This window comes from Equus caballus, chromosome 8 (assembly GCF_041296265.1).
Source record: "Equus caballus isolate H_3958 breed thoroughbred chromosome 8, TB-T2T, whole genome shotgun sequence".
NCBI classification, from domain to species: Eukaryota; Metazoa; Chordata; class Mammalia; order Perissodactyla; family Equidae; genus Equus; species Equus caballus.
In genome coordinates this window covers 60,821,957-60,838,210 of record NC_091691.1, presented here as the reverse complement: position 1 = coordinate 60,838,210, position 16,254 = coordinate 60,821,957, and the positions used below count along the sequence as shown (strand labels likewise).

Below are 16,254 nucleotides of genomic sequence, written 5' to 3'. Positions count from 1 at the left end.
GAGGAGAGGTAGTCTTTATAAAATTTCTTTTTATAGCTAAACGTTATAACTTATTTAGAAAATCCCAACATAAAAATCCAATTTATAAATGACCCATATGTAAGTATAACTCCTATAGCAGCCTTATTCAATAGCTAATTTATTTTTGTATTTTATTGAGGTAACTTTGGTTTATAACATTATATACATTTCAGGTACACACCTGTATATTTCAACTTCTGTACAGACTATATCGTGTTTACCACCAAGTCTAGTTGCCATACATCACCATACGCATACGCCCCTTTACTCCTCCCATCTCCCTTCCCCCCGGTAACCATCAATCTGTTCTCTGTATCTATGTGTTTGTTTATCTTCCACAGATGAGTGAAATCATACAGTATCTCCATCTGACTTATCTCACTTAGCCTAATACCCTCAAGGTCCATCCATGTTGTTGTAAATAACAAGATTTCATATTTTTTATGGCTGAGTAGTATACACACATTGTGTATGTGTGTGTGTGTGCATATACATATATCTATGTCTCCTTTATCTATTCATCTGCTGATGGGCACTTAGGTTGTTTCCATGTCTTCGTTATTGTGAATAATGTTTTAACAGCTAATTTAAATATACAATTATATTTCTTTTCACAGTTGCTAATTAAAAAAACCAGAAACAAGAAAAGCAGTATTTTGAACTTTAATTTTTCAACTCTGAATTTGAATTTTATATAGTAAAACTTACACACTTCAAGTCTGACTGCAATAAATTATACAATTTATCATAATCTTTTGCCTGTTCCTCATATGTTTAGGCTAATCTTAATGTAACAAATATGATTTTGGGTGAGTCATATTGAAGTTAGCTTCAAAGAGGAAGACAGTTTCCTTGAAAACATTTATTGACTCAAAGAATTTTAAAATACGGATTTAGCAATGCTGTGCTACACCTGAGTTGTCAGATAAAGCTGCGAACTTATTTCAAGTTAACTTTTGTGTAATCATGGACAGCTCCTATTTTTAACTTGGTATAGACAAACTTAAGACCTATAAAAATCAATATTACTTTTCTTAGTGTCAATTTCTTTGGCCCAAAAAACATTTTTTTTAAAGTCAGAGTCACTAACAAATAGCTAAAAGTAGGCTTGATATATTTAATCATCTTTCTAGTCCCAATTGGTTTCTAATCGGGATGTTAACAGTGGTGCTCAAACTTGAGCGGTGTCAGAATCATCTTGCTCGAACACAGACTTCTGGGCCCCACCCGAAGGCTGTTTCTGATTCCGTGGATCTGTGGTGGGGTGTAAGAATCTGTATTCTAACAAGTTTCCTGGTAATGCTGATGCTGCTGGTCTGGGGATCACACTTGAAAAAAACCACAGAGGAGAAAGGAAAAGAGGAGAGAGCCTGGCTAACTCATAGACTGGATAATGAGCCCTTAATTACAGAGATGTGTGAAACAACAGACCCCAACTGAGGAAATTCAGTAGATTTCCCACTTTACAAGTCCTCATTAACTACAAGGATTACTTTAAATAGTGTTTTCTTCTGGTTTACACCTCTTCTTCTAGCTTAAGTTTTACTAACCTTGCGCATTTGCTATTTTTGAAATATTTTACCATTTTATTGGTATGTGTTTTCTATACCTGCTAGAAATGCTTTTGGAATCAGGAAAAATATACGTAAATCTGTATAATATACCTTACATAATTCTATAGACAAATATGATGTGCTGCCACCTTATTGCTGCAATATATTTCTGAAAATTACATTGAAAAACAGAATGAAGAAAACCAGATGTTTCCCCCCAGAAGTTTAAGGAAATCAAGAGCCTCAGACTGTCCTTTTTCACCATTAGATGGCACTGGTCTGTCAGCAAGGCAAACTTGAGGAACTACCAGAAATGCACCAACAACTGACTTCAAGGCCGAAAGTGGAAAACAGGTATTTTCAACTGGCTTCAAGTAGCGGGCTGGCAAAATTGAAAACAGTGAAAATCAATGGCTTTTCAAAAGTTGTATGAATACTTTTGCAAGACTATCATCTGTGAAACTAGACATCTTAATTTACATTCTTTTCCTTTTTTTCCTTTCTAGAATGATTCTAACTTGTAATGAGACTAAACCAATTATCTCGTCCAGAAGTTCAGGCCTTACTGATGACTAACTGTAGAAAACTGCTGCAAAGGAGGTGACGGTGATGCCCTTGGAGTGACAAGAAGCCTATGGTCGGGGGACTTGAGTTCTATCTGGCTTTGCCCATTAATAACATTCGCTAGATCCAGTGACTGGCACACAGTGGATGCTCAAAAAAATGTCAAGTTCTCTTCCCTACACCCAATTTCCCCCACGGTAAACTCCAAAGACAGCACCTGCCAGAACATGGAGACTGAGGGCAAAGAACAAGAAGTTGTGCACCGTGGCATGTAGACTACGTGACGGTGGCAAGTAGAAAATAAGGACACACATTTGTACCAAGGATCTTCACTGATCCTATAAGGAGTGGGAGCCATTGACAGCTTCTGGTTAGGGATACTAGGACACCAGAGCCTCAGAAAGATTTTTTGGCAGTACTGTGCAAGATGAAAGGCAGGAGGCAGTCTGAAGATTAAAGATGTAATGAGGACAGGCAATAGGGTAATGGTACTGGGATGGATGGATGGAGGCAAGTCTTTATGGGGACACTAGTACGTGCAATGCCCTGTGTGTGGAAGATAGGGGAATGGGTCAGAGGGTACCAAAATTTTAAGTCTGAGTGGCTAGAAGGATGCGATTCTCAGGGCACAGATTGTAGAAATGTTAAGCTCAGGTCCTGGGGGAATCCTTTGAGGAGGCAGGAGAGATAACAGACAATAGAGAATAGGGCACTGTGTTACACACACGCTATCCTAAGGGCAGCACCCTCTCAGCCACTGCTGTGCCACCCACTCTCACCTCCCTTGCCTCCCATCCATATCTGTCTCCTGGTGATGTGTGTACAGCATATCCCTCTACTGTGCTGGGTCAGAAAAGGAGGTGAGAACCACTGTAGCTTCCTAGAGGTGAAAGGACCCCTATTAGAGCAGTGAGGAAGCAATGGAAGGAGATATTTGAAAGAAGAGACGACTGATAGTGTTAAGATGATGACTGACCTAGGCCCCTTGCCCAATTTCTCCATGAGCACTTTCTGGGTCTGAGAGTGGATCTCTAAGATGAGGTGGTGGGTAGGGACCATTCATTTTAATTTTATTTTCTGTTCGTTTGCACCGTAGGGAACTTGAAAAAGTAGTGGGATGGAGGTATTTTAGAACAGGGGAAATCTGAGTTCTCCTCATCTTTTCTCATTTCCATCCAAATCTGTCCTCTCATTCCCCAGTCAGCCTGGCAGCACCTGCTTGACTGATGACACTAATTCCCATGAAGGTGGGACTTTGACGTAAGACCTAAAAAAGCATTTGGCACAGAGTAGGTGCTCAATAATATTTGTTGATTGAATGAATGTACCAAGGCTTAACCAATCCGGAGAGATATTTGCATTTTAAAAAGAGGACAGAGATAAGTAAGTTGAAGTCCTCATTAGAACCTCTCACTGATCACCATTCTCACTGGGGGTGCTATTGGCATTTCCAGTATGAAAAAATCTTCATGAGTAGCCAATTCTTGTAAGTTCTGCAGATTGCTGGATGTTTAGCATCCCTGGATTTGGAGTACCAAACACCAATAGCATCCCAGGCCTTGTCACAACCAAAATGCCCCTTGCACACCCCTGCCTCCCAACACTTCCTCAAGAACCCCTGCTCCCAAAGCAACCCTGCCAGGCTGCACCCTCCCTCCAATGTACTCTCTGGGCTTTTCTGCCTGTCTTTGATCACAATGCCCCAAGTTCTGGAACCCCTCCTTTTTTTGAAATAATGAGGCAAAACTGTACCCAATCAGTCAACTACCATCTCTTCTTTCTCGATGCTTTCCTGACCAACTCAACCAAAACTCATCTTTTCATTTTCTTAATGATTTGAACACCTCCCTAACACCACTCCCTTGTCAATTAGCCTTTTCTGGCTTCCCTTGGTATCAAGAAGGCTACATTAATCTTTCTGCATGTTGTTCTGCCTTATAGTCTATGTTCCAGTTACAATGAACTCTTTCAGTGCTTCCAAGTAACCATGCACCCTGTCTTCAGGCCTTTGCATATGCTCTTCTCTCTACCCAGAACATTCTTCTCCCTCCTTCTCGTTGTATCATCTCACTAATTTATAATTATTCTCAGATCTTGGCTGGGATGCTCAGTGCTAGAGCTCCTTCTGTAGGCTTCACGATACTATGTGTTCTGTTATCATTCCTCTTCTTACCATGAGCCATTTGGAAATTAGCTATTTATTTGTTTACTAGACTGTAAGCACCATGAGGATAACACATGTCTGGCTTTTTTGTGGTTTCCCAATGTCTAGCACATTGCCTAGAATCGAGAAGGGAGTCACTAAATAGTGGTCATATGTGGTTAGTTTCTACAGTTTCCTTTCTTGTGGGCATTACTCATCTTACCATTAGACTATGGTATAAATCCTGTTGTTCCCGCCTCCTTCACCCTAATCACCAAGTTTGCATACGATAAAAATCTCAATACATTTTTTTAATAATATGAAATAAACAAAAATAATGTGATGTCATATGTGGTATACATCTGATACTCTAATATAAACTTAACAGAGAAAACCACCTTTCATCATACATGGACTGTATGTTTGAAAAGTGTTTTCATCTGCTAAAATCAGTGGCACATTGAAAGATAGAAAAAAAAGCTGTGATCTGTGATTAAGAAATGCTCAAATTGTTCTAAAGCTCATTTATGATTTCAATTAAGTTTTCTGAATTTTACTACAATTTGGCAGTTTAAAGAATACCAATGCCTATTCTATGAGTAATTTTTTCCCATATAAATATTCGTATGCTTCATTCATGAATGAACTATTTTGCAAAATTTAGACTGGTAATTCTCACTCTTGTACTTGTCTGATAATTAGACTAATTGAGACGTTTTTGTCAATACATATTTCTGGACCTCAGCCTTGGGATTTTAATTTAGCTCATAAGGTATTTCTAATGATTAGGGAGAATTCAGACCAAATGAATGCTCATATCTTTTCATAAAGTACTTTCCCCTAAGTTTATAATCAAAGAAACTTCTGTTAAGAGCTGTCATTTTCCCATTACCTATTAAATTTTAGAAAGAAAAACAAATGTGAAATCATACATTTCTAAAGTCCCAAATATGATAACTGATTATTCTTATAGGCTTCAATATTTCCAATCTAATTTATACTTAAATTTATTCTAAAATCTGTTATCCAGTTGCATATTAGAACATTAGGCAAAACTCCAACGTTATTGACAATTTATAGATAGTTGAACACACTTGCTATGGGTTGAAGTGTGTCTCTCCAAAGAAGATACGTTCAAGTCCTAACCCCTAGTACCTCAGAATGTGACCTTATTTGGAAACAGGTCTTTGCAGATTTAACCAAGTTCAGGTCCTAGTGTGAGCCCTAATCCAATATGACTAGTGTCTTTATAACCAGGGTAAGTTTGGAGAGACTCAGATAGGCGCAGAGGGAAGAGGATATGAAGAGACATAGGAAGAAGGCCATGTGAAGACAGAGGACTGGAGTGATCCATCTACAAGGCAAGGAATGCCAGAGATTGCAGGCAAACCACCAAACGCTAAAAAGATGCAAGGAAGGAAACTGACAGGTTTCAGAGGGAGTGTGGCCCTGCCAACACCTTGATTTCAGACTTTTTGCATCTAGAACTGGGAGACAATATATTTTTGCTGTTTGAAGCCACCCAGTGTTTGGTACTTTGTTACAGCAGCCCTAAGAAACGAATACACTAATAGGTATGACTGTCCACAGTACAATTTGCTATCACTGAATCCTTAAAATGTAGCTTGATTTTAAAGGGCAAGCTTAATTAGTCAAAGGTAAAATTGAGGGAACCACCAGAAAATTCCTCCCTCAAGTGCTCTCTTTAGTAGTCTGGTGAAGCCTATGGACCCCTTCTCAGAATAATGTTTTTAAAGTTATAAAATAAAAAACATCACATTATGAATGAACTCAATATTGAAATAGTTATCACAATTTTTTAAAAAACACCAATCTGTGATGCAATATCATGCACCTTGTTATCAACGTATTGAACAATAAGATCTAGTAGAAAGCATATTAGTGATAAGACTAAATGGTGTCTTGAGCTAACTGTTGCATGATATGAAAGTATGTGTGACTTCTACTGTGACAAAGTCACAGGTACTGCTAATGCTATTGCAGTCTTTTCTACACTCATAATTTAAAGAAATGCTAAATTGCAGTTAGAGATTTGTGAAAATAGATATGTAATTTGTTCCCAGCCATGTCTAAGGACCCTCTGAATTCTATCTATGGACCATTTGGGAGTTGGTGGATCCCTGGTAAAGAACTCTTGATGAGGAAAGATTCTCTGGCTTTCTTCACAAATTTGTCTCTATTTTCCATTTTGATAGAGTTGGGCTAAATGACTGTGTGATAGCTATGTGGGTACCACTCAACACCTCTCTGGTGTGTCTCCCTGAACTGCAGAGGAAAGCTAAAGACCACATATCACAGACTCCCTTGCAGCTAAGTTTCTGCATGTGAGTTAGGTTCAACCAATCAGTATTTACATGAGATCTGAAAGGAAGCAGAGCAGAAGCTATGTGTCTGCCGTTCTTGCTGGCAAGCATAGATGTGGATAGAGTTGGTTTTCTGCAGCAAGCTTATTATGGCTCTAGTGTCCATCACTAGATTCATGAGCACCAATTCAATAGGATGGTATGCCTCCTAGCAAATGTGGCATGATTCTGGAGCTGGCAGCAAAAGTAGCAGCCTAACTGCGGCAGTTTCCACCTTGTGGGAGTGGCAGCATTAGTTCCTGATTACAGGCGAGGCAGCAGTTCTCTAAGTGCTTGGGTTCTGCTGTGTGGCTTTGAAGTCATTACCGAGAGCTCAAACTGGGTCTGTTTCCTCAACCCTTCCGACACTCATGCAATTAACTTGATGCCCTGAAATAAATCTCTTCTTGCTTTAACTAGCTAGGGTGAATTATGCTATCTGCAAGTGAACTCTGACCCATAACTACTACAATTTATACTCCCTTCTATAAAAGACTTATTTCCTGAAGAACTACTTCTAAAGACGAGTCGCTTTTTATTTTTTACTGAAGACTACTCTTCAAACATATTGGGGGACAAAATGTTGAAGTGCCTGCTGTTCTCTGACCAAAAATAAACATATTCAAATTTTTATCACAAAAAGCATAATAGAAAATACAAAGAGTAGTCCAAGAATCTGTTTCAGTTCAGTTATAATCACTTTTTAAAGGAACAATTATTATCCAAAAAATTAAAATTATTTAATTGCTAAAGTAAAAAAATGCCTGAATTATTTACCTATTTCTCTGTAAATGTAGTTCAATTGGCTTGCTTGTTATGTCATTTGCAGGGAAAGTTAATTTATTTTCTTATGTGGAAGGAATTTAATATTTAATCCTCAAAGGGAGCCCGGTGCCGGGTCAGCGTGGTATTCTCCTTAGCCAGGGAGCAGCCAGAGGAGAGCAGAAGTTGCTCTGTTATTCTGGAGCCAAAAGCAAAACCCAAAATTACGTCTTAAAAAAGTTTTATTAACAAAATGAACCTGAATTGAAAAATTACCTCAATGACTTGGGCAAAATGAAATGGATAAATAGAGCATGAAAATGAACTGGTGTGCCAAAGGTCCTAATTAGCATGCTATCAAGGGAAAGTTCACTTAAATCCACAGATTCAAGTAGTCATGTTTTTTCCTGTTTTATATATAAATAAAATCTCTTCATCGAACCCACTTAGCAAAGCCATATAAGCCAGATACATTGCTTATGTGTAATTCCTTTTCCTTTAACAAACAGAATGCAAATATAGTTTAAATTCCAACTGGAGCATAGAAATGAAGCATAGGAAAAGGAGATCCAGAGATTGAACATTGTTTTCTAGCGGCTGAAGCCCTTCTCTTTAAGAATAACCTCTGAAAACACCATTTGACTGTGGCTCTACACTTTGATTTCCTGTAACCTCTTAAAGTGAAAAAATCTTAAAACTATTACATATGTTCATTATCTTTAATACTAGGAAACTGTTTCAAAACACCAACTTCGTGAGTTTTAAGTCAAAACTATCTGTGTGTGTGTGTGTGGGGGGGGTGATTTTAATAGTAACAAAAAAAAATTAAACTTTGTAAAATGCATTTTTTTGAAAACCCATTGTTACTGTCTAAGTAAGAATGCAGGTATTTCCAGGTTTCCGCGGTTCACGGACCGGGCCCGGGGGCTGGGGCACCTGGGGCACCGCTGAGAACCTGAGCGCGCTCGGGAGCAGGCAGGGCTGTTGCCTCTCCTGCCTCCATGTTGCCCGTGGGAGAGACTCCGAACAAAGCGGCGATCGCCAGGAAAGGGGTGCCCCGCTGCAGGGCTCACGACACCCACGGATCACAGTGAGAAAAGGGCGCTCGGGCGTGGCGGCGAGAACGCGGGCGGCTGGCAGCTTCCAAGGGCGCGCTCTGCCCCGGCTCCGCGCCGCCGCCGCCGCCTGCCCGGCGCTCTCCCCTCGGGGCACAAAGAGGGAGCGCGGCCGGCCGTGCGGGCGCCGCTCAGGCGGAAGCGGGCAGGTCGGGGCGAACCCCGCGCCCGCGCTGCTCTGCTGGCCCGGGGCGCCGCGCCTCGGCTCGCGGCTCCGCACTTACCAGCACAAGCAGCAGGCAGGCCTCCGCGCGCCGCGCCATCGCGCCCTCGCCTCGGGCGCCTCGCACCGCTCCGTCCGCGCCGCCGGCTCCCCGCGCTCCCCCGCGCGCGCTCGGCTCCTCCCGCGCCCCCGCCCCGGGCCGCCTCCCAGCGGCGGCCGCGCCGCCCTGCCCCGAGGCGCGCCTCCAGGTGTGGCCGCCGCCGAAAACGGCCCCCGGAGCCCGGCCGAGCCGCATCCCGCCGTGTGGGGATGCCGCGGAGGAGGGAGGTGCGCGGAGCACGGCCGACCCCCGACCCACGCGCACCTGGCACCGTGACGTCCCCGGCTTTGGGACTTGGGTGGCAGGCCCCGCCCCGTCGTCCTCTCTTTCCCGATCCCCTCCTCCCAGGAGAGGGGCGGGAGGAGGGAGCTCTGGGCCACACGGCCCCGGGACAAACTGAGCTCTCTGCAGCCAGGCCTTGCGGAGTTCAGCCGGCCCGGCCCCCGGGCCACCGGGAGGTCCCGCGCTAGGTGACTGCGCGCCGGAGCCAGAGCGCAGGAGGCGCGGAGAGGAGAGACGGGACGCGGGGAGCCGGGGGTCTGGAGCAGGATTTCAGGTGACTGTCTCTGTAAAGGCTTCTCACCTCGTCCCCACGGCCCCTTCACTGCTTCCAACAGATTTGCAGCTTACCTGGCTCAGGGAGAAACAGTTATTAGAAGAATCACAGATGATCCAAAAGGACAATTGTCCAAGACTCGCCCCGTTAGTTACTAGCTGTGTGATCTGGACAACCTCTCTGTGCCTCAGTTTCCAGATCTGTCAAATGGGATTAATGGCGCCCAATACGTAGGGATGTTGTGAAGATTAAATGAGAAAATCCATGTGAAGCGTTCTGCAGTGTCTAGCACATAGGGTTTAATAAGTGGTAGTTGTTACAACCAGTATAATTATTATTACAAGTGTAAATGTTAAATCGAACTCTTCTTGAAAAAGGGAAACACTAGAATCAGCCCCACAGTAGGAAGCTTCTAAGAAAGATTAACTATCGATGTTGAAGTATTGGGAGAGCCTATGAAAGAATAAAGGTTTGACTTGCTACTAGAAAGAGAAGTTTGGCATTACATTTGGCCAAAATAGCAGAGTTCCTTCTGTGGTCAAAAGTGCCTTCCTCTCCCTCCCCCTGTACCTCCCTCCCCAGTTCTGATCTTGCCGCTTTTCCAGATCCAGTACAACTGCCACTCCTTGGTCCCTTTCTTCCCCAGACACCATGGATCACTCCTTCTTTGAGCTGAGAGAACCACGTTCTCCTCTATTTGTTTGGGGCTTAATTGCTGAGTGACTTTCTCATAGTGTTATTTGGGTGTCAGTGGTTAAGTTAGCTTAGGACGGTCTAGGAAGACTGTCTGCTTAGATTACCACCGTTTCCAGGCTAAGTACCAGGGGAGACTCAGTAAACACTGGTTATGCAGTTGAATCAGGAGGAAGGTATGTCTTCTAGTGTCCTCTCCTTTCTCTTGAGTTGGACATGTACGGTAGTACACCTTAGGGATAGTTCTCATTCCCTGTCACACCGGGCAAACTAGTTAAACAAGGCGGGATTTACCAAAACACTTTGGAAATCATTCCTGGAAACCATATATAAGTCCTACCTAAAATTAGTGCTCTTGCAACTGGGTCCTATAGGCAAGTATTTATGTCTCATTATCAAGATTTTAGTTTCTATTTCATAATGAAGATAACTGTGTCTTCCAGAATGAGAAATACCTAATGAAAATTTTATTTCCATTGAATTATTCAGTCTCCCTTGGAGGCTGTCAAAGTCAGTCTGGGATAGTATTCCACTATAAGACATTTATTCCAAGGCTTTGAGAGAAGCTGTCGAACCATGCACTATCCAATGCCATAGTAGGTCATTCTTGAGTTAGTTTCTCTTTGAAAATACTGTGATTCACTGAGTTGAAGGGACTTGTTAAAAGTCAGAGGATACACAGCTAGTTTTCTAGCTTCTGACTTCTTTCTGCTGGCCTGAGAGCAAATCCGTTTCATAAATATCTGTGCATGAGAACAAATGGCATTACCAATGAAGCACTGAGTACTTTAAAATAAATTGAAGTGTAACAAGATGTGAAAGATTTAATTTACGGATTTTTCCCCCTAAATTAGTTGAACATTATGGTAAGTGTACTTTTCTTAAGACACGTACTTATAATGCATGAGTTCAAAATATACTTTGTGCAAATAATTAGCTTTAACGTCTAGGTTTGTCTGTGTTCAAACGTCTATATTCAAAATACCTACCTGAGTTATGTTTCCCAGAATACTTTGCCTCACACATACACGCAGGTGAAAATATGCTTCAGGTGATTAGGTTATTAGAATCATCTCTTAATATTATCTGAAACATAAACATTTTGTAAAAAAGAAAGGCTTCCTAAAGACCAACAAAAATTCATGTGTACTTTTTCTTCTGTCACCACCTCCTTACTCCCAATACATTCCATCATTAAAGATCCGTTTATAAATTGACAGTTCTTGATTCATGGTTTGATCAATGGCTGACCCTTTAATTCCACAGAAAATCCCAACGAGTATGTGTGTTAGAATTAATGTCAAAAATGTGAGAGCTAAATCAGGTTGCTGTCCTACGAAATGCCTTAGAAGCAAGTCACAGAAATATGTGGCTATTACAATACAACAAATGATTATTGTGGTCAAGAGGCTTACTCATAGAGTGTCAATTAATGGTGTGTGGACACAGGAAAAATAAATAGCTCTAGGAAATGTGAGAAGGGCAGTAAGAAAAGGAATCTGCATCCTGGTTTAGCTCCACTCATTTATTCCTTCATTTATTCAACTTTAGTTTGTCCCTGTTCAGCAAATGTTTAATTTGCGTTTTATTGAGGATGCAAAGATAAATGTGTTCTTTCATCTAAAGATCCAAAAATAGACACTTATGAAATAATATAGCTACTTATAAACTATGATCAATGCCGTGGTAGGACTGCACTGCGAGCAGCGAAGAGCGGCCCTAACTTACACTTTGGACCATGAGATTAGAGAAGGTTTCTTGGGAGTGAGTGCGGGTGGGGGGGTTCTTAAAGGATGAATAGTTGTGGAGGAGACATTGAACCTACCTGGACAGAGTAACTCAAAGCATAGGCGCTGTTGTTGAAGAGTCAGGGCCTTCAGATTTATCTGTGAAGAAAGCATTCTTTCATCACATTGATACAAACATGGAAGTCAGAAGTAAAAACATTTTTGTGTGTGTGTAAAACTGAATTTGAGATATTAGAGCAATATCCAATTAGAGAATGTCTAGCAAGTGGTTTGAAATGAGAAGGAAAACACAGCTGCAGGTAGATTTCTGAGTAGCAACAGTCACCTAATTGTCTATCTTTCTGGCTGTTGTTTCTCAGCCCATTTCTTACTCTCTGCCTACATGTTAAATGCTTTTGCTTTTTGAATTCTTTCCTTTCCTTCTTTTCTCCTTCTTAGCATGATTTTGTAGCCACTCCCATTGTGCTAATCTGTCACACCTTTCTCTCCTAAGCTTCAAACATGGGACATTACCATTGGGATGTTTCACAGGGACCTCAAACTACCATAATAATTTTGTAGGCATATCAAACTCAGCATACTGATAAAAAAGATTTCCCCATCCCTCTACACCTCTCCAGCTCAAGCTTTCTGCTGCTTCGTATGCCTTGTCAACTTGGCCACCCAAACCAGGAAGCTGAGGGTCCTCCTCAATTCTCCTTTTCCCGTACTCTCCCCATCCAGTTATTTACCTTTCCCTGCATTCTCTGTGGCCCTGTTCAAAATGATTCATCCAACATGCATAGCAGCATTCACATCATGGTTTGTGGTTATTTTATTCATGTCTGCTCCTCCACCCATTCCTCTTTCCCAAGCTTGTTACATCTTTGAGAGCAGAGGCCCTATCGTATTCATAGTGGGCCTAGCCCCTTGTATCCAGCATATATTAGATGATTAATAGAGTTGTTGAATCAAGCTTGCATAATGGAATTATACGTGAAAAAGGAGTATTGTAAAGGAAGGTGTTTGAAATATTCATTGTGGATGAGTTAATAGTGGATCTGGTCAAAGAATGTTGGTCTGGGATTGTATGTGTGTGTGCCATGCACGTGTGTCCATGCGTGCACACACACATGTGTATGTGTTGGTTTGTGTATGTATGTTTTCCCCAACAACACTGCAGCCCAGGAGCAGCAGAACAGCAGATAGTGAGTGTAAGTCAGGGTTACAGAGGGGCCTGGCTGATAGTTAAGAGGTATAAGTGGCCCAGATATACATGGAGTTGAGTGTGGCAGGAAGGCGATGGACAAGGTGAAGCTGGAGGAGTTCACGGGTCAGTTGAGAAGAGAGTGTATTACATTAGATGTGGAGAAATGGGAGAGGATTGCCCTTCTCCTTAATCCTGGAGACGGAGCCATGGCCCTTTTCCACAGAAGCCAAGGCACGAGTCACATCACAGTCACCAGGTGTCAGGATGTTGAGGGTCTCATGGACTTTCTAGTTAGATGGACCAAGAGCCGCCTCCACCTTAGGCAGTAAGAGAGGAGCAGTGGCCAGTTTAGGAGTGGGGGACGCCCTCTAATACCAGAGTGGGGAAACCTTTGTTGCTTTTCTGAGCTAGAACTTGCAGAGTAATAATGAAAGCCTAGCAGACTGCACGCCTATGTGTCTGCATATGGTCTAGTACAGAGAGGCCAGCACATCCTTAGTGAACGGTCATTGTACTTTGGGGGCAGCAACAGTCAGCCCTGAGAGTACAGTCACAGACGCCAACACCTCGAAAGAGTGAGAAAACCCATGGAGTGAGTCACAGTCTAAACTGAGCTGTAGCCACAGGCTCCTCCTTGTGAGTCAATATATGAGGACTGGTTACTCGGATGCAAAGTCCCTGAACCAAAATGGCTTAAGGAAATTGTCAGCATTGTCCACGGGGCAGAGGAGAATTAGGGGAAGACACTACAATTGCAAAATAGGATGTGGCTCAGCAGAGAAAACGAGAGTCTATTCTTGGGTCTAAGTAAAGTTCTGAACACTTCTTAAGCGACTTTTTTTCAAAATAAATCCTACTAGTTTTAAGTTATCTTAATGTGATAAGACTATAATAATGCTGGATTGAGGTGTGTACAAGGCAACAGTTGTCTGGGAAACCTCAGCAAGGCCTTGGTGTCCCATCACAGTGCCTCTCCCTCTTACTGACTAATGTCTGGAATCCTTGAGCTGAAGGCTCCCTTTATGTTACTTGCCCGTTACTGGGAGGGTGACATGTTAATCTCTTATCAGTTGTTTACCTGATAGCCTGATACCACAGGTACACCAGAATGCTCCACCTCAGAGCCTTTGCACTCTCTGTTCCTTTTCCCTGGAAGGTTCTCCTCCAGACACGTGCAAGATTTACTCTCTCACTCTTCACTTTTTTCCCCCTCAGGTATTACCTTATCAGTGAGGTCTTCTCTGACCACCCACTTAAAAATTATAAATACTCCCACCCCCGGAGCTCCCCATCCTCCTTTCCTGCTTCATTTTTCTTCTTGACACATCACAATCTCAAAGACTGTGCATTTACTTACTTATTTGTTGCCATTTGCTAGAGTGTGGACTTCATGAAGGCTGGCTTTTTTCTCTGTGAACTGCTGTGTATCGAACACCTAAAACAGTGCCTGACCCAGTGTAGGTCTTCAGTAAATATTAGTTGAATATGAGTGAATGAATACGAGAATACATTTTCAAGGTTATTTTGGAGGATAGGGTGTGTGCGTGTGTAAAATGAGGGTAAAAGGGAAAAAAGCAAGAGAACATTACATTTCTGGAAGGATGTGAGTAAATGTCACCAAACTGAGGTGAGGGTTTGCTGGGAGGCCTGGCTCACTGTGGACAAAATCCCCGACCTCACAATTTTATCAAGGATGAGCCTTGCTAGGACTGCTTGAACAGCGTGAAGTTGGAGAAGTTCAGAGGCCAGTGGAGAACATTTCTGTGTTCTTCCTCTCCCTTCCTTAAGGAGAACGAAATGCAAAACCATAAACAATATGGAAAATTGCTCTTCCCTCTAGAGATGAACAAAGAAAGCATTCATTACAGGCATGTGACACTTGGGAATGTTGATTTTATCTACTCAACTACGTTTTCTGAAAAAAAAAAATCCAGAATAAGTCTTTGGCTTTGGTTTCACTCTAGGATTTGTTTATGGGAATTCTTGGAAAGATAAGGGAAATCAGTGGCTGGGGAGAGAGGAGGAGAGTGTTCGGTTGCTAACAGCAGCCTTGTGCAGGAATCCCTCACCTGCGTGATAGGACCTGCAGTGCTTATGGGCAGGCCCAGGACTGTTTACCGAGAACGCAGACAGAAACCATCACGCTGACCCAACGTGAATAATGAGCCCAGGGAGATAAACAGAAAAAAGCCCTCAGAAGACTGAAAAGAATACTGGTTTCTTGGCAGTTACTTGATTCATTTGCACGTAGACAAGTGATATTCTTACATATAACGAAAAAATCAAATAGAAGCAATGCAATAGCTTTGGAGAGCAAACGTGGGAGTAATATGTTGCCTAAGATCTTTTCAAAATGATCCATAATGATGATTATAAATACTTTGGTAGAAAGAAGGAGGATCTCAAAAAGAAATAGCAATTTTCCTTTTTTAAAACAATAAGGATTCAAAGAAATGAAATTATTCATTATAATTTACTTTTAAAATTAATCTTGTTGGTGATGGTTTTTTATTTCAGTACCATAGCAGTAGATGTAGTAATTTGTTAATGATTGAGTTCTGAAATTTGTGAATGATTTGCTCGTTAAAATGGTTAGAGCACATTTCAAGTTATTCAATAATGATGTTACTTACTTGCATTTTGACATCCCCCTCTGGTGGAGAAAGAGGATTGATTCCAGCCGGGAAGGAGAACGGAGCCTCAGTGTGAATCTGTCTGTTGGAGGGCGCGGGCTTGTGAATGGCATCTGTCACACGCGTCCTGCAGAAAAAATATTGGGAGCCACTACTCTGAAGCACACACTTGCATGAGCTATGCTGACCAAAAAGTTAGAACGTTATTATTCTTGAATTCCAAATTAGATATTACCAATGGCAAATTATTTCTATGTGGTAATTTTACTTTTGTAACAAAAGTAATTGAAAATCTCTTAGTATGATAAATAATAATTTAATTAACTCAGTTACATTTATACAAACCCAGGGAATAGGAAAGTGAAGCAGTCTTTCAGATGTCATAAGAGAAGAGAAGCAAAATGGCTCTAGCTTTTGAGCATTTAAGGAAAATGTTTTTAAACCTGTTTTGTTTGAACAGTATATTTCTCTTTGTCTATGTTTTTGTTTTTGCACTGGACCTAGTCTGAGTTTCATTACCTGCTCTAGTTTTCACTTAGAGATTTTATTAGACAGAGATGTTCAAACATTAAGCAAACCAGTTAAATAAAACTTAAATACAAAGAAGGGAATGGGAAAAAAATTCCTCCTGATAATTTAGTTTTAACCATA

At 41.7% G+C, this 16,254-nt stretch overlaps 1 protein-coding gene and 2 long non-coding RNA genes across 4 annotated transcripts in view; 2 read left to right on the top strand and 1 right to left on the bottom strand.

Annotated features, from left to right (window-relative positions):
- LOC138915279 (uncharacterized) overlaps positions 1 to 8,250 on the top strand; it is an 81,094-nt gene extending 72,844 nt beyond the window's left edge. Inside the window, exons 2-3 of the long non-coding RNA XR_011420988.1 lie at positions 1,767 to 1,928; positions 2,081 to 8,250. This is a non-coding gene — a long non-coding RNA (uncharacterized lncRNA). The remainder of the gene's footprint in view (positions 1 to 1,766; positions 1,929 to 2,080) is intronic.
- Positions 1 to 9,223, bottom strand: part of DSG2 (desmoglein 2) — a 49,519-nt gene extending 40,296 nt beyond the window's left edge. The window contains exon 1 of one of the 2 annotated variants that reach the window (XM_070220856.1): positions 9,049 to 9,223. Coding sequence is in view for 1 of the 2 variants with exons in the window: in XM_023647610.2 (XP_023503378.2) it covers positions 8,746 to 8,979 (234 nt within the window). In the remaining variant the exon portion in view is untranslated. Of the gene's footprint in view, positions 1 to 8,745; positions 8,980 to 9,048 lie in introns of those variants that run through there. The other variant, XM_023647610.2, reaches the window with a different exon arrangement.
- Positions 9,137 to 16,254, top strand: part of LOC102149901 (uncharacterized) — a 154,893-nt gene continuing 147,775 nt past the window's right edge. Inside the window, exon 1 of the long non-coding RNA XR_011420986.1 lies at positions 9,137 to 9,340. This is a non-coding gene — a long non-coding RNA (uncharacterized lncRNA). The remainder of the gene's footprint in view (positions 9,341 to 16,254) is intronic.